This window comes from Nematostella vectensis, chromosome 7 (genome assembly GCF_932526225.1).
Source record: "Nematostella vectensis chromosome 7, jaNemVect1.1, whole genome shotgun sequence".
Taxonomy (NCBI): Eukaryota; Metazoa; Cnidaria; class Anthozoa; order Actiniaria; family Edwardsiidae; genus Nematostella; species Nematostella vectensis.
The window spans coordinates 1,886,334-1,905,942 of NC_064040.1; the positions used below are offsets into that span (position 1 = coordinate 1,886,334).

Below are 19,609 nucleotides of genomic sequence, written 5' to 3' on the forward strand. Positions count from 1 at the left end.
CTGTTATTGCGCCGTTCTTCGCTGCGTGGACACACTATAATATTTTGAGCATTTTTTCTCACTAGAGAAGTCTCGCATTGCGCGCCCTCAAACTTTCTCTAGAAAGAGCTGTCATTTTTTGTCATTTGTCTTTTCTTCAGTGGTTGATCCAGCATTCCGACAGCTATCCTAAAGTCTTATAAACCCCCAACAGCAGTCTGAACAAGAATTACAGTATTTTCCCGCCTATAAGAACCTAGTTATTTCCAGGTTAGCCTAAACAGGTTCTTATTTAACGGGTACTATTTCAAATTTTAGGCTACTTAAAATATAGTTGTGTAATATTGCCAACAGCCACACCCGCCAAAATTGTAAATAAATCTGCTTTGATACCTAGTCCTTTATGGGAGATTGTGGCTCTGACTTAAAAGTCTATAAGCGGTTTCTCCTTTCTATAAGAGACTATAGGTTCATTAAAGATTCTAGCCGTGTGAGGCTGAGATCTGTGATAAGTTGCCAGTTTTTTATAAGAATCTTTACAAGATTCTGTTTAGTCGGGTGGAACCTCATGACAAAATGTTTAGATTCGTTTATTAGATGCCATGTTTGCCTCAAAACGCATTTTGCCTGTCCGTGAATTCAACACTCGCCGTTATGTATGTTGTGAAATCGCGTAACCGTATCTAGAATAAGTTGCGGATTTCGGCTTAGAAGGTAGCAAGTGAGGAATTTGTTCTCAACTGACGTAGGCCATCTCCCTAGACACAAACCCTTCTTATAACTAAAGAGGGTGGCAAGAGGAGAGAATGCGTGTACTGAAAAGTTTCAGTAAGCCATGGATATCAAGGATATTTAAATCAATGAATCTTTCGCCCTTTTATAGACTTCTGATGAAGTAAATAAAGTGCGTAGTATCTTTGAGATTACACTTTTGCTTGAGCGTTATATGCCGCAGAAATGGATCTACGGAGGACGATATACGCTAGACGTGGTTTATGAGGTGACAAAAACCTTAGGTGACATATTATATGTCTTTGTGGTGGAATTTGTCGTTCTTTAATGTTTCACGTCTATGGGAGCGTTGCTCGACCTGACATAAGCGCTTTCTTTGTGCATGTTAAGTTTCTTAGAGTTATTTAGGACATATCTGCAGTACAGCTCCTGTTTTAATAGATTTCTTAAAATCAAACAGGAAGATTTGAGGCTGCCGAGAATCGCCACTTAATAAGGATTTGCATGCTCCACCACTGTTTAGAAGTTTATTTCAATTTGTTCCTGATATTCTGATAATAAACTGTTTCGGTAAATCCAACTGTTTGGAAGTATCTATATAATGACTTATAAAGACAGTTATAAATTAAATACATTTGTCATTAGGCTTAATTGTGCTACAAATTAGATCATATCAGTAAAATATCAAAGCTGAAATGTATGGATCCTAAAAAAATCAGAGCCCCCCCCTTTTTGGTGGCTAAAAATTTCCCTCCACTCCCTCGGTGTATTTAATGAACACTCTCTAATTATTCACTATCAGTAAGAGCCTAAATGTATTCTGAACATTGACGGCAGGAATGACGACACGAATGGTTTGATGACCGCTGATGACGTGGCGGTGATGGCTTCACAGCTTGGTCGTGAACACGTCGCTATCGTCCGAATGCAGGCCATCATAGGTTGGGTTGAGGAAGTCGGCAGGCTCACCATCCGATGGACACACGACAGCCTTTCTCTCGCCGCTCCCTCGATTCCTTTTGAAGCAAAACAACGACACAAGCACAATAACCGTCACCACCAACAGAACGGCCACAACGATCCCTGCGATCGTACCTCCAGACATGCCTTCCTGTCCTGCAGGGGAAGGGACAGTGTCTGATGGCGTCACAGGAGACGAAGGTGACGTCACTGAAGATGACATCATAGGCGATGAGGCATCAATCGGCGGCTTGGAGGTTGGCATATTGGGTATAGAGGGAGGAATGCAGCCGTATATTTCCATCTTCAGTGCTATATCATGATTCCAGGAGACTGGCTGTAGTCGTATGAAGCGGGCTATTCGTGGGGTGTGTAGAGTGGTTTTTACCACGCTGTAGTAATCTGTGTTGCCATTAAAGATCTGAGGAAAGAAGATGATTACACAAACTTTAAACGAGCACAAGCTTGTGCAAGACACCCTCCGAACATAACCCATGCATTGTTATTTAAGACATTAGATCCAGCTTGCTTGGATAGTTTATTTTGAAGTCTAGTTCCGGTGCGTACTCAGGACTGGCTGAGGGGGGAGGGGGTGCGCAGTCATAGGTATCATGTGAAAAAAGCATAGTATTTGAAGATTTCTCTATGGCCGCCAATGGGGGAGGGCTGTGTACGCGCCTGTAGTTAACCCTTAACACTTCCCCTCCAAATACCTTCATATTCCCAGCTGTGTCCTTGTACGTAGTCCACGTTGTGCCATTGAGACTGAAGGCCAGGGTGTAGCTCTTGATGTACCTGGTGAACTTCTTCCCTTGTGTTGCCACTGCAGTGATCTGTACCAGACTCAGAAAGTCCACCTGAAGATACTGGTTCTGGTCTGTAACACTGGGTTCCCATGCCATCAAGGAAAATCCATCTGCCGGCCGCAGACGAGCATCCCAAGGCCTGTTAAGGAAATCACATGTCCTTTTGATCATCTTGCGTATTTTTGTTGTTATTATTATTATTATTATTATTATTATTATTATTATTATTATTATTATTATTATTATTATTATTATTATTATTATTATTATTATATCATTTCCTTTCACTATTTGATTTTGTACAAATTGACTTGGGTCGTATTTTATTGTGAGATGGATTGAATCTCACTCTGATTCAAGCAGCTCAAGATCGCCACTGGAACGGGTATCTAATTGACATGGGGTTTTATCATACAATTCTGATCAATAAGATTTTCACGATTTTCACCATCAAGGGCAAACACAACACAAGCGAGGCGCGACCAAACGTATAAAATATGGAATATCGGAAAATCGATCCTCGTCTTGCACTTGTGTGCATGCTAATAATACCGTAAATTTCAATTTTTTCTACCCCGTTTCCAATAAGAAAAAAATACTGAATAAGCCCCCCCCCCCCTCCTTTCCCTAAGGCGCAATATAAAAACTAGGCGGTTGCATCCCCTTGCGTACAGTGTAAAGAATAAAACCGTATTTTTTTATTTCTACAGCCCTGTGCTTCACTTCGAATAAGCCCCACCCCCCAGGCATAAAATATCAAATGAGATCCCTCTCTTCCCAAAAATTAAGGCTTTTAGCAAGGCTTCCTAGCATGCTTTGTACCTTGTCCCATTGTAGTCCTTAAAGCTGGACGCATTGATCTGGTGGTCAGCAATGCGCATATCTTCCATGCCAAGTGGCTGTCCACACGAATAGGTCAGAAGGTTCAGGCTGTCGTTTTGTACTGACAGCTCGCCAAGTTGCCCAGTTCTTACTGCTTTATCAAGTGTCTCTAGTGGCTGTATGGTAACGTTCTCTGCAACACTTGTGATATCCACTGTGGCAACCACACTGCCTTCCTTCAGCTCCTTCACTTTAGCTGTTCTAAAATTCGGGTCATTCTTGGTTGCTTCACGAATAGCAGATTCTATTCTTCTAGCTGTGTCTTGGAATTCAGCTGAGTTTGAATTGGCAAGTGACTCTTGCCATGCCAGACTGATGAATTTGAGGGATACGGTCAGATTCTCTGCAACCTCCCCATCTAAGACCTTCTGACATTGCTTGCCCCCCAGGCCACGAGTGCATTGGCATGCAAATGTTCCATTTCGGTTCTCACATCTTGCGCCGTGGTAGCAGGGAGAGGAGGAGCAGAATCCCACACATTCTGACATATTCCTTGCCCCTAAATATAATGTTGTGGTCTTTGGGTCAGGACAACGAGTGCAAGTAATTTCAAAAGATGTGTTTTTATCTTGATAACTGCCAAATGTGCACTTCTTGCAGTGCCCAGGATTGGATTCATCTTGGTAGGTACCATATGAGCAGGGAAGCACACAGAAAGAAGCGTTTTGGCTCCCAGTATATAAAGTGCCTTGACCTTTCGGGCAGATTTTGCAGTGGGTTGCTCCTAGAATGTCTTGGTATTTCCCTTGGGGGCACTGACTACAGTTGAGAGGAAGTCCTTGATTGACGACAATAGACCCTTTTGGACATGTGCGGATGCACTGAGATGAGTTATCTGAGCCATTTCTCAATGTTATGTGACTGTCAGGGCATTGATGGCACGACAGCTGTCCATCACGATCTTGAAAATAATTCTCGGGGCAAGGCAGGCAGATCTTTTTAGTTGTGTCCAGGAATCGTCCAGGCTGACATTTTGGTAAGCAATCACCGCCGCTACTTGTTCCATTCCTAAGAGTCATATTCCCTAACCCACATGGTTTGCACTCTCGAAAATCATGCTTATACTGATCCATGTATGTACCCACTGGACATGGTACACAGTGGCCTTGTTGGAATCCCGTCACGGCCATGTAGGAACCCATGGCACAAGCATCCAGACATCCAGAAGAGCTGTTAGTTGCATTATTAAGAGTTATCTTGCCACCAGTACAGGGAATACAAGCTGTTTTACCATTTGCTTCCTGGAAAGTCCCCTTTGGACAAACCTGGCAGGATAAAGTGGTGGTGTTCAGAAATTTCCCTGATACACAAATATCAATGCAATCTTCCTTTCTGACTGATCCTGTCACAAGCGTCATTTTACCAATACTGCAAGCCTTGCACTGTCTCTTACCATGCATTTCAACATCCATATAAGTATTTACTGGACAATCCACACAAACACCAGGCTTATATTTGTCTACATACAAATAAGTCCCATTCCCACAGGGGTGTATGCACTCAGTAGCATTCTTAGCACCAACATATGGGGTGAGTGCACCTCCAGGGCAGGGTGTGCACTGTGCAAATGTCACGTTGTTGTATTCCTGGTAATAGTTTTCAGGGCACCAGTCGCAGAATCCTAATGAGTTATTGTAACCCATTCCAAAAGGGCAACTTGTGTTGCAGTTCTCATAGGTAAGGGTTGGGCCCTGGCTGTTAAAACAAGAGCTGTCATTATTGCACTCACTGCATTCAAATATTCCAAAACCTGAGTATCCATGTTGATATCCATTAGGGCATTTTGTGCAATAAAAACCAACACTATTTACATAAACATCTGAAGCATTATTACAAATACCAATAGAATATTGTTGGCGCTCCAAACCGCTTGCATTTATTGATGCACTATAGTTGACACTGTTTACTGTGACTTCAAGCTCATCAAAATTCTGGGATAATAAACGCCACAAAAGATGGAACCCCTTAAACTGTCCACTTCTAGAGCCGTAGTAAAGGGCTTTCAAAGATTTTTCTTGTTCTTCAAAACTGCTCAAGCCCATGGCTGCACTTGCAGTATTGTCTTTGATCAAAACATTGATCAATGTCACATTATTTTCCTCAAAACAGGACAAGTTAAGATGTTGAACAAAGCATTTCTCTTTCAACGTAACATTAAAACATGTTCCAAATTCAGCAAGTTCAGTCTTGGTGATAATTAAAGTTTCCAGTTTATTTGTTAGACCGTCCAAGTTAAGGGATTTACAGCTGATGTTCTGGTAAAAGAAACTGATTTTTTGTTGAAAACCTTTTGGCAGAGTGACATCCTGACAAAAAGCATTGTGGCGAATTATAAAAGGTGCAAAAGTGGTTCTCCATTTCCCAGTATCAACATTACATTTGATAGGACTCCCCCATTGTAAGTGATGATAGTATATGTCATTCTCCACAAATCGTTTTCCCGGCTTGCAAGTGAGTTTACAGCTCTTTTCTCTTTGCTCGTGCCATGCTCCAGTAAATTGACAAGACATCCCACCATCTATAACAGCTGGACATTTGCAGCGAGGGGAAGGGGGTCTAGCCGAAATCTCTACCAAAACAGATCTCACTTTTGAGGCACTGTTAGACCCAGTTGTAAACCAAACCAATATGGCACTTCCCGTACTATTCATCGCTGCGAACTTCTCAGGACAGTCTTTGCAAGATAAGGGGTTTATGGGAGCTTCTTTTACATGGGTAGCGAAATAGCCACCATCGAACACTCGAACTTCGTCTCTGTAATCCATGATTTCTTGACGTATTTTCCGAACACGGAGTCGCCAGCCCACGGGAGCGTGGACGACCCGATAACAGTCCAAATTGCTCGAGTAACCAGTTTGGTTTTCGCTCGCACCCGAACCAAGAAGTATCTTGTCCTCAATGTAAATAGCGCCATGGTCGCATATTGAGAAGTATCTCACAGTCCCTTTGACTTCCAGAATCAGAGCAACGAGAATATGCGCTAACATGCCGGTTTTGATATCTCGTAAACGCATGATCTAGGCCAGATAAAATAGTACGGTTCTGCGTATTATGATCTATCAAGGCACTGACTTCCTGTAAGCTACTTTTCTTCGAGCATAGACGTCAGAATCCATCAAACTGTTGACAAATAAGCTATTGTTAGTAGTACAAATAACTAGGTTAACGTTTGTCAACAGAACGATCCCACTCCTTTTTATCTGAATTCTTCTTATCTTTCTAGTTTCGGAATAATTGATTAGGCAAAAAGGGAGAATCTAAAGAATGTTGTACCGAAAACAACACTCTGACTTGACACAGCTGCTTTGATCTCCTTTTTTATTTTTGTAACTGGGTTTCCTGTGCTTCCATGAAGGCTGGCGGTCTGGCACCGAGTCCCGGCTGCTCTGCTGCGTGCGTATGATTTCGCCGAACGTCCCAGAACATTCTAGAACAGTCTTAGGCTTGCAATCATGGCGGACGAAGAAAAGGCGAAAGTACGTATCCGCAGTTCTTTTTACCCTTACAATTTAATCTTCGTCTGATTTTAACTTTCTCCTGCAGGCAGCAAAGTTGAAGGACCAAGGAAATGCAGCACTGAGCGCAGGAGATACTCAGAAAGCGATAGAATTTTACACTGAGGCAATTTTACTTGATCCTGCCAACCATGTGTTCTACAGCAATAGATCCGCGGCGTTCGCAAAACTTTCAAAGTACAACGAGGCTTTGGAGGATGCCAAGAAGTGCGTTGAAATCAAGCCAGACTGGGGAAAGGTGGGTTTTATAAGATCTGTTTGGGTGTGCTAAGCGTGGTTTTTTTGTACCCAAATGTTGTAATAATTCTGTACAGCGAGTGATCACGCGTGTATATCACAGGGAGCTGTCAAACATGTTTGAAATGCCATTTATTGTTCAATATTTCGAATTTCAAAAGCATTCAACACTCGATGCCATTAAGATATTTAAGCTGGATGTTTTCTTTTCTTTTTTTTTTTCTTATTTTATTTTAACACATTGACCCCTCAACCGGCCTGTACCGGCTTTGGGAAGTACCCACAACCCAAAAAATTCATAAATTCAAAATAAACACAACAAGATGAAGATACTCAGGCATCAGTCTAAGGGATAAATGGTCTTGCAGATATGCATCCAACCAAGGTGTTGGCATCTACTCTTAAGCCAAATAATAGCACAGGTTCTTTGACAAATCTCAAATCGAACAAGGAGAGAAAAGCAGAATCACCCCTCTCAATAAAACGCTCAAAATACCACACAAGGGAGAGAGATCAGCAAACACAGCTCAAGACACAAATAGATACCTTTATTCTGATCCTCCAGGTACATTTCCTTGGCCTCAAAACACAATGTCCATTCCTTGAAGGATTGTACAACCACGAAAATATCTTTATGTATTGCAAAGCATTCTGGGAGATCCAGGGGAAAATTCACGAGGGGAGGGCCAGTCAACACTCCTCTCCCCAAAGTCAGATGGTTTTTATAAGTGTTTTCACCCCGAAGCCAAACGAATCAATTCCAGGTCATACAGACCCAGAATAGCAATGTAAACAATTTTGGAATCAATTTGGTTTCAGAAAAGACACCATTTAGGAGAGCTGTGGTGATTCATTAGAAAATTATTTTCTCATCCGCGCAAAGCCAAACAAGAAAAAATCATCATGAATCCACCTTTGCTTGCAAATATCCATAAGCAAAGCACTCAATTATGCCCCAAAAGACTTCATGATGTCCTGAGGCACTCTCCTAATATGCTCATAGCTGTATTTTTGATTAAAAATACAAGCAACCATCAACTTGTGCTGGCTTCAGCACATCGACGAGGGATTAAAAGTGGGGACCGCAAAGCACTGTTGGAAAGCTTGGATACCGCTGACTAGGTGCAGCTGTGTTTGACTTTGACGGGCTGTATAAAACTCAGAATAGGGGGGGAGGTATCTGTTTTCAGTCTGTTTTTTGTAAATTCAGCTCCAAAAAAGCCAGGAGTCAATGGGTTAAATAATATTGTGAAACTAAATTAAGCTAAGTTAAATAGAAATATGGTACAAAAGGCCCTTTTGTTTTCATTCAAGAAATCATCCGATAAGATCACTCAAAATGTCTGTCTCTTTTTTCTTGGGTGCATTGCGATGGACTATTACCAGCAATAAATCACTAAGGGCTACATACGGCAAAATCTGCTTTTTTTATTCACTTTCTCATTTGAATAAAAATGTTAAAGTCATTTAAATTTAAAGATGATTTTTTCTACTTTAGGGCTACTCCCGTCTTGGCACAGCATATTCCTTCCTGAAGATGTACCAAAAGGCAGAGGAGGCATTCACGACTGGCCTCAGGCACGACCCTAATAATGCACAGTTAAAAAGTGGACTGGAGGAGGTGCAATCAAACGCAGGCCAGCAAACATTCCAGAATCCTTTCTCATCACCAAACATGTACACACTTCTACAGGCGCACCCTAAGACGCGAGCTTACTTACAGCAGCCAGACTACGTGGCAGCCATTGAGGAACTGCGCAAGAACCCACAGGCTCTTCAAACGTATGTAATGTGTTGAGCGTATGTTCTTTGCAATGGGCAAAACTGCTTCTAAGCTGTTGCTTTTAATTTATTTATTCAAAACCAGGGTTTTTTGGGGGGTGTGCATATCTGTAGGAATAGGTTTTCTGATTATGATGCCAGAAAGTTAAAAATAAAAATTGACTATTTTGTTGTTCAAAAGTAATGCTGTCACATCAAAATTTGCATACCAACAAGTATTTTGCTAGCTATTTACATTCATGCAGTCCTAATCATTTCATGTCAAGCTACAGACTAGACAGCCAAACCAAAATGAGTCACTCGCAAACACACTCAAGCTTATGAATTGTTGATACTCTCAACTCACACTCTAGTATAATGTGACTCAAGTATTCACAATTATATTCCTTGAGATCTGTACCATACAAATGTGTTTTTCTGGCTGTGACGTGATGGCTGTGATAGAAAAGTTGACTTTCTGATGGGCTGATTTGTATTTTCCGCAGCAAACTTGGCGACCCCCGTATCATGGAAACACTTGGTGTGCTGCTAGGAATCCCAACTGAAGAAGGACACAGTGAAGGTTTGTGTTTTCTCCATCGTCATGCAGGCAAGACTCAACTATAATCTAGCTTTTTGATTGGTTGTAAGGGTATGGTGAATTGGGGTAGATGACAAATTTTTCATTACATAATTCAACAACTATATTTGTAGCGAAAGAGATAACGATTCACAAATTATGTTCCCAAATTTGGCTTATTTCTTCTCAATTTTTTTTATGGTTTATCCTGTTTTTGTTGACATAATAAATAACAAAGTTTGCATGGTTTTAGATTCTCTTTGACTGATTATCCACATGGCATTTCTCTTGTTCTTTCAGGTCCTCCATCAAAACAAGAGAAAAAGGAAGAGCCTGAGCCTGAGAAAATGGAAACTGAACCAGAACTGGCAGAAAATGAGAAAAAGGTGACATTGGCTCATCATTATTTAAAAATAGTTTGAAATGATAGCATTTTTAGGACACAGTACTACAGTATACAAAGGTAAACTGTGAACTTCTTTTACTCAGTTCTAAGATAGTCATGTGTATTTATAAATGCTGTAAGAGTTTGGAATCCTTATGTGAGTGTTTAAGCTTTGTATAAACCCTTAAAGGAATTTTAGTTACTTTGGGGGTCTAGACCTTATTGCACAATACTACTCAAGACTTATCAAATGATGTATAAACTGCACATCAGAAGTAAAATGTAGTCTTTATTATGATTTAGGCAATGGAGGAAAAAGAGTTGGGTAATGCTGCCTACAAAAAGAAAGACTTTGACACAGCCCACAAGCACTTCAACAATGCAAAAGAATTGAACCCTGACAACATGACTTTCTATACTAATAATGCTGGTAAGAAATGCTTCTGTTTATACTTCACCTGATCCCATCTCGGTATGTAAAAAGTTCATCTTCTGTTGAAGTGTCAACATCGTTGAGGTTTAAGTTTAAATTTCAAAATGTATTGTGGAGTAGAGCCATTTCAAATCAGCATGCTCTAGTAGATATTAAGATTTGTTTTGCTATAATGTAAAGGTTTCTTCAAAGTAATTCCAGTTAATTATTATGCAATTAAAATGCATAATAATGTTTGAAAGTAACAAGGGCTCTACTATTTGTCTGTATTTATAACTTTTTTATTTTTTTTTTATTTGAATCAGTACTTTTTTTTTCAAAATGTGAAGTTTTTAGATTGGCGTCTCCTTATGACTGACTTTACATGTTACTGTTTGGCTATCAGCTGCTTTCTTTGAGGAGGGAAACTACGAAGAGTGCATCAAAGAGTGTCTGGAGGCCGTGGAGGTTGGGCGATCAAACAGAGCAGAATTCGCACTCATTGGAAAGTATGTGCCAAACATGTGTGCAAGTGAATCCTTCAGAATTTCAAACAATGCCTGTCCAAAAGTCTTGTACTAAAATTATTTTTATATGCTGTACGTAGTTCATGTATGAAAAAAAGCTGTTAGACTACCTAGAGTAAGACCAATAAGAATGCACTGAAAACCACCAGGCATCACAAAAAACACACAAGAAATAAATAGTACATACCATATTAACAACAATTCAAAGCTTTGAGCCAATTTGCAGAATTGGAAGAATTCAAAGGCCATGACTGATGTTCCCCCACTGGCAACTTGTAAACAAAAGGCACAGGTGGATTTGTGACTGAAGATGGGAATAACAAAATGCTTGATATCTTTTACTAGGGCTTTTGCCAGGATTGGAAACAGCTATGCTAAACAAAAGAATTACAAAGATGCTATTAAGTATTATAACAAGGCCCTGGCAGAGAAACGGACTCCTGATGTATTGAAAAAAGTCCAAGAGGTAGGCTTATATATGCTCTGCTCAGTTTTTACATTTTTGTTGACCCTCAACAACAAATTCCAGCATGAAATATTTTCTTGAAAGCAAACAGTAGATGATAGTATGATGCAATACTGCATACAGTAACTACAAACTAACTATCAGGGGGCAGCTGCCCTACCCCTCCCCCCCTTACTACACCCTGAGAGAAATAGCTTCATGTGGGCCCGACAGGAATGTATGGCTCATTTATAGACCAGTTATACTGTAAGCTTGTACTACCGTAGCTATGGAGTTATACATCATAATTTGTTTAGTAACTTCACTAGTTTTGTGTTTGGTATTCTATAGCTTGAAAAACTTATGAAAGAGGAAGAACGACTGGCGTACATAGACCCTGTTAAATCTGCTGAGGAAAAGGAAAAAGGCAATGAGTACTTCAAAAAAGGTAAGGTGTTTTGAGATTATTGAAACCTGGGGAGAGAATGGGGAGGGAATTCCCCCCAAAAAAACAATGGGGTGATCATTTTTAATGGTAAGGGATAGGACTTTGGGTGTGGTCTACAGCAATTATTAACCCTTAATAGTACATTGGTTTCAGTTGAAGTATTTTCTAACTCTAAAAGAAAACAAACATGTTTACAGTATTCCTGAATTGTATTGTGGTCCTCTTAAAACACTATCATTGAGTACTTCTCTTTTCTGACAACTCATGTATAAGAGTGTTGTTGTCTAGTCTTAAAGACCATCTATTGTTGTCTAGGATGATCCATTTTGAAAGCTCAAAATCCCTGTTTTTACCAAGATGTAAAACATGCCACTTAAACCTTGTATCGAAAAGGGTCAACTTCAAATTGCTAATACAGTACATGGCTAATGTTTAGCCTTGTTATTATGATTTGTTTGTTTACACAGGAGACTTCCCTTCTGCCCAGAAACACTACACTGAAGCAATCAAGCGAAACCCAGAAGATGCCAAGCTCTACAGTAATAGAGCTGCTACCTTTCAAAAGCTTGCTGCATTCAACCTAGCGCTGGAGGTAATCTAGCTTACAATTCTCATTTCAAAAGCTTAATTGTTTGGGAGTCCTAAGTTAAGTTTGCTGTGTATGCAAATCAGCTAAATAAAGTGTCACCCTATTCCCTTTCTAAAACTTTGCCCCGAAAAATTAACTTGAATTACTTAAATGTTGAATAAATCCCCCCAAAAATATTTTTTTTTCTTTCATTGATGTGTTTTTCCCTATAAGACCATTCTTCTTTTTTTCTTTTACTTACAGGACTGTGAAAGATGCATTAAATTAGACCCTAATTTTGGTATGTGCCGCTTGATTTTGTTTGCATCATACAATAAGAATTTTATCACTAATATGTCATTGATTTATGTAGTGAAAGGATACACAAGAAAGGGAGGAGTCCTCTTTGCATTAAAGAAATTCAACGAAGCAAGGACTGCATACAGCAAAGCTCTTGAAATTGACTCTGAAAACAAGGTACATCTGTCCATCAGATCAGATCATCAGATCACAAGGATAAAGCCTTGACCAAACGGAGACTAGAGTTGATGAGAGTTCTACTCTTTCTAGCTCTCACAGCTAGAAAGCAATAAAACAGTCCTTGTGAGTTGATGAGAGCGATCACTTATTTTTCAAAAAAATTATTTGACTTCAGGATTCATAACTGAAACGGGAATTACATGTTAAATTTTGCTTTTTTGAAATACTCTCGTAACTCTGATTCATGTGATCAAATAGCGACAACTCCCATCAACTCTCATATCAAATTTTACAATGCTCTAAGTTAATGAGAGTCGATGAGAGTGTATCAAAGTGCACTGTCAAATGGACATGAGAGTAACAACTCTCATCTCCGATTGATTGAGGCTTAAATCCTATTTATTAGCATGCTTGTTATTCACACGGATTACGCTAATGTAGACTAATGTGGTACATTCAGGCCCACAGGCTGGAAACTCCAAATAGACACTGTAGTCAATAGAGGTTACAGTTGTTTGACAAAAGGTTGTCATCAACCGGCTTTGCGACTACGCGACAAGCCAGCATGTAAGCATGGGTAAAAACCACTGAAGCGCCTAGCTGCATATATTAGCCACCGCTACACCGTCTAAGTCTAAAATTATGCAGTGGCTAATATATGCAGCTAAGCGCTTCAGTGGTTTTTACCCATGCTTACATGCTGGCTTGTTGCGTAGTCGCAAAGACGGTTGATGACAACCTTTTGTCAAACAACTGTATGTTTCCAGATATTCTCAAGTTGCACTTGCCTTGGCTTCAGTTTCCAAGAATTTTATTTTTTTACGCCCATCTAAATAACAACAAAATTAGTGTCATGGGAGATAACAACAAATAGGCGTTGTTGGGGTGTCCCATTCCATAAAATCTTTTAACTAAGCAAATTAAACTATTGCATATCCTGTATGTTTGCTTTTATTGTGATACAGGAGGCCAAGGAGGGGTTGCGTGCAGTGGCGATGGCGTCCAGACCCCCCACAGACCCCGAGGAGGTAAAACAACGTGCCATGGCGGACCCTGAAATACAGGTGAGCAGACAGACTCGCTTGAATGCCTGATCATGGGCATTAATGATAAGTGACCAATCAGGTCTCAGTTCTCCACCACCTTTTTTGTGTGTCCAAGCTATGCATTACTGGATCAAATAGGGATGGTGCTATGTAACCAATCAGACCTCAATACTTCACAACCATTTTGTGTGATCAAGTTACTGTATGCATTACTGGATCAAATAGGGATGGTGCTATGTAACCAATCAGACCTCAATACTTCACAACCATTTTGTGTGATCAAGTTACTGTATGCATTACTGGATCAAATAGGGATGGTGCTATGTAACCAATCAGACCTCAATACTTCACAACCATTTTGTGTGATCAATTTACTGTATGCATTACTGGATCAAATAGGGATGGTGCTATGTAACCAATCAGACCTCAATACTTCACAACCATTTTGTGTGACCAAGTTATGCATTACTGTATCAAATAGGTATTGCTGGGAGCGTACAAATTAAGTTAGAGAAAAGATTTTTACAAAACTATAATCTGAGTAAGGCAAGGGAAGAGATTAGGTCAAGGGCTAAGTATGTTTGTGTTTGTAACCAGGCTATCTTAGCTGACCCAGCAATGAAAATCATACTCGAACAAATGCAACAGGATCCTGGAGCAGCACAAGAGTAAGTAGTAAAAATACGATTTTATACAACCGTTTGAGTGAGGATTATGCTTTAATGACAATTTAGTTGTAACGATTTAAGATTAACAAAATAATTTTGAAAGTTGGTGTAAATTTGTGATGTCATTTTTCCCCTGATTTCTAGCCCTGACTACCTTAAATAACTTACTGGGCAGTACCTAAAACGGCTCTTTTAGTCTCCGGTTTCAGTTTAAAATCTTTCTGAGAGCTGCAGAGTTTTTATGCTAGATTCGGGTTACATCGAACTCTGGTGTATTTAAGTCAAATTCTAATGTTTTTACTAACACTGATTTGGTTATTTCCAGGCATTTACAAAATCCAGAAATTCGAGGCAGAATTCAAAAGCTAATGGAATGCGGGATCCTGCAGGTTCGATAGTGCTCTCTTGTCAAGTTAAAGGATGATAGTGGATAGAGTATGAAGTGAACAGAAAGCTTGGATGTTGCCTTTCCTATTCGATGTTTTTTTTTCTAAAAAAGCATTACTGCTTAAGTAAGCTAATGTTGCAGATTCGTAAAGTAAAGTGGAAAGACACTGGTGCTCCAATGTAATTTGAATGGCGTTTTATCCGTAAATCTTTTGGTGATTTAGCAATTGTTTTTTAAAAGCAAATAAAACTGTCGGTAGCATGATTTGTTTTGTGATATCATTGATGTTCAGCTGTCGTGAAAAGGCCATGCTTGAGAAGATTACAAGCCGTGGTAAGATGGCCTGAGTGGTCTATTTAATCACTTCAAAGAAATGTGAACATGACAACATGGCTTTTCAGGGATTCCAGAAAACCGATATCGAGAGACCGTAAAAACAAACAATGTATTCACAAATCATAATTCAAAAGTGCCTATATGGATCTCATACCTACCTTACCATCTAATACCATTATGCACCAGTCAATTGACAGCCCGGCCCCCCGGAACATACCGGGAAAGTTACGCGGTCATGCGGGGGATTTAACACCTATTTAACACCTGTAGTCCACCGGGGGGCCGGGGATTTAACAAAAGCCCTCAACAGGCCGGGAAAGGGGTAAGGAAAATAAAGCTGAACTGGAAGTTGCTTCCCCGGTTTTTTCCCGGCGTATTCAAATTATAATTTTTCCACAAAGATGCTTGCAAATCTAAATCTCTGATAGTATTGACTGAAAAAAATATAAGTAGTTTACTCTATCTATCGATGTCTGTTGATTTTTAAATTTGGGGTAGCCTGTGCTGAAAATACTAGAGAGGGCCCGAAAGTGAGTGTAGCATGTATACGCTTTTTCCCGCCGAAGTTTAGTTCACTGAACATGGCAGCTCAAAGGAAGGTATGGCTTTCGATAGTGGGACGTTATCGGAAAACACAACCCGGGGCCATGTATCGGGGGTTTTAACAGCGTCACAGGCCCAGGTAGCCGGGAAAGTAACGCACATTTCACACCACATGAATGTTAATTTCCCCGCTATGCCCCGGGGGTCGGGGTGCAGTGGTTTCAATTGACTGGTGCATTAATTATGTCAAAATACAAACAGTCAAGTAAACAAATATCATAACTTCTTTCCGTTTACTTCGTCTTATTTAAATTCAAGCACGCACACGAAGAAAGAATTCAATTGAAAATCCTCAATCTATTTTTCCCTTCCTTTTTGGCTTGAAATCTGGAATCTTGTACTGATATTTGGAAGTCCATGGAAGTCGTTTTTGTCATGAAAGTTGATTTATGTCCCGCCCCTGACCACCCTATCTATGTCAACCAGTAAAATGAAGAATCTCTGTCGACCACACCCAAAGTGCCATCCCATAGGGTTAAAATCGATTTTGCCGACGATCATCCCCGTCTGTTTTTATCAGAGGGGGGGTCACCCGCTAACAATGCCTCAAGGGCATGATTAGTGTATGGGAGAAGCGAGTGCTGAGGGGGGAGTGAAAATGTGCGCCTTCGTTTATCGCTGTGCGCCTGCGTTCATCGCTGTGCGCCTTCGTTCGTCGCTGTGCGCCTTCGTTCGTCGCTGTGCGCCTTCGTTCATCGCTGCGCGCCTTCGTTCATCGCTGTGCGGCTTTGTTCATCGCTGTGCGGCTTTGTTCATCGCTGTGCGGCTTTGTTCATCGCTGCGCGTCTCCGTTCATCGCTGTGCGCCTTCGTTCATCGCTGCGCGCCTTCTTTCATCGCTATGCGCCTTCTTTCATCGCTGTGCGCCTTCGTTCATCGCTGCGCGTCTCCGTTCATCGCTGCGCGTCTCCGTTCATCGCTGTGCGCCTTCGTTCGTCGCCGCGGGGAGGAGGAAGGGGGGGGGGGGAGGGAGGGAGGGGGGGACGATGCTACTCGTGCAGTCGAAAGGACGCGAGGGGAAAGATTCCCATAACCTGATAACGTATCTGCAAAATACACCTATTTCAAATTAGTTACTTGTATGTCCGAAGCGGTGATAGAGTCAGGAAATGTAGATGCATGCCTGAAGCAGAGGGAGAGGACACGGCTTTTCGGCTATGCCAGGGTGAGCCCCGTGAGAATAGATCGTTGCGATCTGTTTGGGACTCCTGTGGTTGACCATGAGACACGAGGCGCTGGGGACGCTGGGGGGGAGTCCGTTAAAACAAAATGGCGTCTTGTGATGCCGCCGTTGGCGCCGAAAGTTCAAATAACGGAATAAAAGAAGCTCTAAAGAGGAAAATGACAGAGAATCTAAATAAGAAGGAAGAAGCCGAAAGTTCTAAAGAAGAAGTAAAAGAAGTTCTAAAGAGGAAAATGACAGAGAATCTGAATAAGAAGGAGGAAATGAGAAAAATAAGCGAACAAAATATCCAAAAGAAAAACCTGCACTTACTCAAGTTAGGAGCTTTGCAGGAGGAATTAACACGTAGGAGATTTCGATGTGAAGTTTTGGAAATCGCATGCCCTGTACATGACCCTGCCTCGCCATTTGCCGCTTCTAAAAACATTCCTACAGCTGCTTTACTTGTTTATCGACGAGGCAGTTGCAGCTATAGTGTGGAGACTGGCCCGTTTGAATCTGTAAGGCTTGTTATTTACCCTGACTACACATGGAGGCTGGACGTTCCCATTTTGGGGTACATTGTCATAGACAGAGGGGTGTTAGCAAAGAAGGGTGAGGCGCTGGAGGTTGCTCAGAAGGTCCTCAATGAGTCCTGTGTGTTTTGCCCTGGGCTAGTTGGAATAGAAGACTTTAAGATAAGCCTCGGCTACACCCCAAAAGGCATAGAATTAATTAAAGGTAGTTACCACTCCAAGCAGTGTAAGCTGTGGCACATGCCAAGAACCAGTCACAATGATGAACCTTTCAATGAAGATTTTAGGATGCTAAATACTTGCGGGCCATGCAAGAGAATCCGCTGCTATGTCAGGAAACAAGTAAAATCAAAGAAAAAAGTAGACAGCGCAGTAAGATGTAAGAAACAAAACTCATCCAATTCCTGTCATATCAAGTTTCTGTCACCAAAAAGCAAAACAAAACGCTCAAGAGATACTTCTCCGCAATGATGGTACTTGGACAAGCAAGTAAGAAAGTTATACAAGAGAACTAAGGTGTAATTACCCATACAGGAACTCTCTCTGTTGATCCAGGCAATAAAAGAGTATGTTGATGGTCAGAGAGAGCTTGAAGCTATCTTTGAAAAGGGAAATGACATTGCCAATTGTGGTGGGGGGAACCTGGGGGAATTCCATGCAGTATATGGAACAAGAATACGGCTCACTTCTACAATGATCAACTAAGGTAAGAATATGAAAATAAATGAATTCATTGGTGCTAATGCATGACTATTAATTGTTTTTGACCCTTTATTCTAAAGAGCCTGGATTGGAAGTAGAAATAGACGATCTAAACTTTCTTCATACAGACTACTGTATATCATCAATGAAAATTATCATTTTAAAATCTTATGATTTTTTCTTGCAGTATACTATAGCTTGAATCTGTTTTCCAAATTCTGCATCAAGAAATCCTCAAGTTACCATATCCTGCAATGCAAAAAGGTTATCAAGGGAGATAACAGCCCTGGAATAGAGCACCATTTCCCCATAAAAACACAGAGTTACCTGGGGTTGCCAAGACAGGAGAAGAAAAAATAAAATTAAGAAACCATTGACGCCTTGTGCAACCAAAATGTTACTGTCTTCGACAAAAAACTTGTCTCTAGTGTGAAGAGCCTGTCTGAGACAAAAAACTTGTCTCTAGTGTGAAGAGCCTATCTTAGACAAAAAACTTGTCTCAAGTGTGAAGAGCCTGTCTTAGACAAAAAACTTGTTTCTAGTGTGAAGAGCCTGTCTTAGACAAAAAACTTGTCTCTAGTGTGAAGAGCCTGTCTTAGACAAAAAACTTGTCTCTAGTGTGAAGAGCGTGTCTTAGACAAAAAACTTGTCTCTAGTGTGAAGAGCCTGTCTTCGACAAAAACTTGTCTCTAGTGTGAAGAGCCTGTCTGAGACAAAAAACTTGTCTCTAGTGTGAAGAGCCTGTCTTAGACAAAAAACTTGTCTCTAGTGTGAAGAGCCTGTCTTAGACAAAAAACTTGTCTCTGGTGTGAAGAGCCTGTCTTAGACAAAAAACTTGTCTCTAGTGTGAAGAGCCTGTCTTAGACAAAAAACTTGTCTCTAGTGTGAAGAGCCTGTCTTAGACAAAAAACTTGTCTCTAGTGTGAAGAGCCTGTCTTAGACAAAAAACTTGTCTCTGGTGTGAAGAGCCTGTCTTAGACAAAAAACTTGTCTCTAGTGTGAAGAGCCTGTCTTAGACAAAGTCAAGACAAGTCTTGGTTTTAGCAGGGAGTTAATTCCCTGGATTCAGGCAGATTATTCTGAAATACCAGCAAAGTTTTTGCATTGTTTTATTCTAAACTCCAAGAGATTCTTGCTGATATAAGTGCAAAGAATTTTTCTCCAGCAAAGTCTTGCACATTATTTATCCTCCTTAAATCTGTTTATTCAGCCAGCCTAGTAGAATTCAAGACTGGAGTATTAGGATATTGTTTATTTTTCATTCATATGTGTATGTGATCCTTTACTATCAATTATCTTTGAACTTAATAAACGTTGCTTGGAGGTGGAGGTGTGTCTTTCCCTTCTACCCCTAAATTTATAGCAACTTTCTAGAGCCAAAATGTTCAAATACTAGTAATGCCCCTCTTTATTCCCCTTCACTCCCCTAAGATGTATAAGAACATAGTGGGA

General features: G+C 40.6%; 3 protein-coding genes across 3 annotated transcripts; 2 read left to right on the top strand and 1 right to left on the bottom strand.

Moving 5' to 3' along the window:
- Positions 1-1,127: 1,127 nt before the first annotated feature.
- LOC5511989 lies at positions 1,128-6,649 on the bottom strand. The gene is made up of 3 exons (XM_001632308.3): positions 3,300-6,649; positions 2,385-2,616; positions 1,128-2,092 (listed from the first exon to the last, which is right to left on the bottom strand). Exons 1-3 carry the CDS (start codon positions 6,371-6,373, stop codon positions 1,601-1,603), a joined length of 3,798 nt encoding a protein of 1,265 aa, XP_001632358.3. The 5' UTR covers positions 6,374-6,649; the 3' UTR covers positions 1,128-1,600.
- Positions 6,650-6,693: 44 nt separating this feature from the next.
- Positions 6,694-15,083, top strand: LOC116618042 (stress-induced-phosphoprotein 1). Its single transcript, XM_048730026.1, has 15 exons — positions 6,694-6,835; positions 6,903-7,112; positions 8,610-8,893; positions 9,379-9,455; positions 9,753-9,838; positions 10,141-10,267; positions 10,656-10,758; positions 11,122-11,242; positions 11,573-11,669; positions 12,137-12,261; positions 12,502-12,538; positions 12,611-12,714; positions 13,683-13,781; positions 14,361-14,431; positions 14,757-15,083. Exons 1-15 carry the CDS (start codon positions 6,812-6,814, stop codon positions 14,827-14,829), a joined length of 1,638 nt encoding a protein of 545 aa, XP_048585983.1. The 5' UTR covers positions 6,694-6,811; the 3' UTR covers positions 14,830-15,083.
- A 1,794-nt stretch (positions 15,084-16,877) lies between these two features.
- On the top strand, positions 16,878-19,484 carry LOC116618068. The gene is made up of 2 exons (XM_032381351.2): positions 16,878-18,161; positions 18,345-19,484. The coding sequence occupies exon 1, from the start codon at positions 17,027-17,029 to the stop codon at positions 17,924-17,926; it is 900 nt and encodes a 299-aa protein (XP_032237242.2). The 5' UTR covers positions 16,878-17,026; the 3' UTR covers positions 17,927-18,161; positions 18,345-19,484.
- Positions 19,485-19,609: the final 125 nt, after the last annotated feature.

Bases quoted from the DNA above. Each gene is read 5' to 3' on its own strand.
- LOC5511989 (XM_001632308.3), bottom strand. From the start codon at position 6,373: ATGCGTTTACGAGATATCAAAACCGGCATGTTAGCGCATATTCTCGTT. The intron at 2,617-3,299 runs GTACAAAGCATG...TTTCCTTAACAG, and splicing joins AAGGACTACAATGGGACAAG to GCCTTGGGATGCTCGTCTGC. The intron at 2,093-2,384 runs GTATTTGGAGGG...TTCTTTCCTCAG, and splicing joins ACACAGCTGGGAATATGAAG to ATCTTTAATGGCAACACAGA.
- LOC116618042 (XM_048730026.1), top strand. From the start codon at position 6,812: ATGGCGGACGAAGAAAAGGCGAAA. The intron at 7,113-8,609 runs GTGGGTTTTATA...TTTCTACTTTAG, and splicing joins TCAAGCCAGACTGGGGAAAG to GGCTACTCCCGTCTTGGCAC. The intron at 8,894-9,378 runs GTATGTAATGTG...TATTTTCCGCAG, and splicing joins AACCCACAGGCTCTTCAAAC to CAAACTTGGCGACCCCCGTA.
- LOC116618068 (XM_032381351.2), top strand. From the start codon at position 17,027: ATGGCGTCTTGTGATGCCGCCGTTGGCGCCGAAAGTTCAAATAACGGA.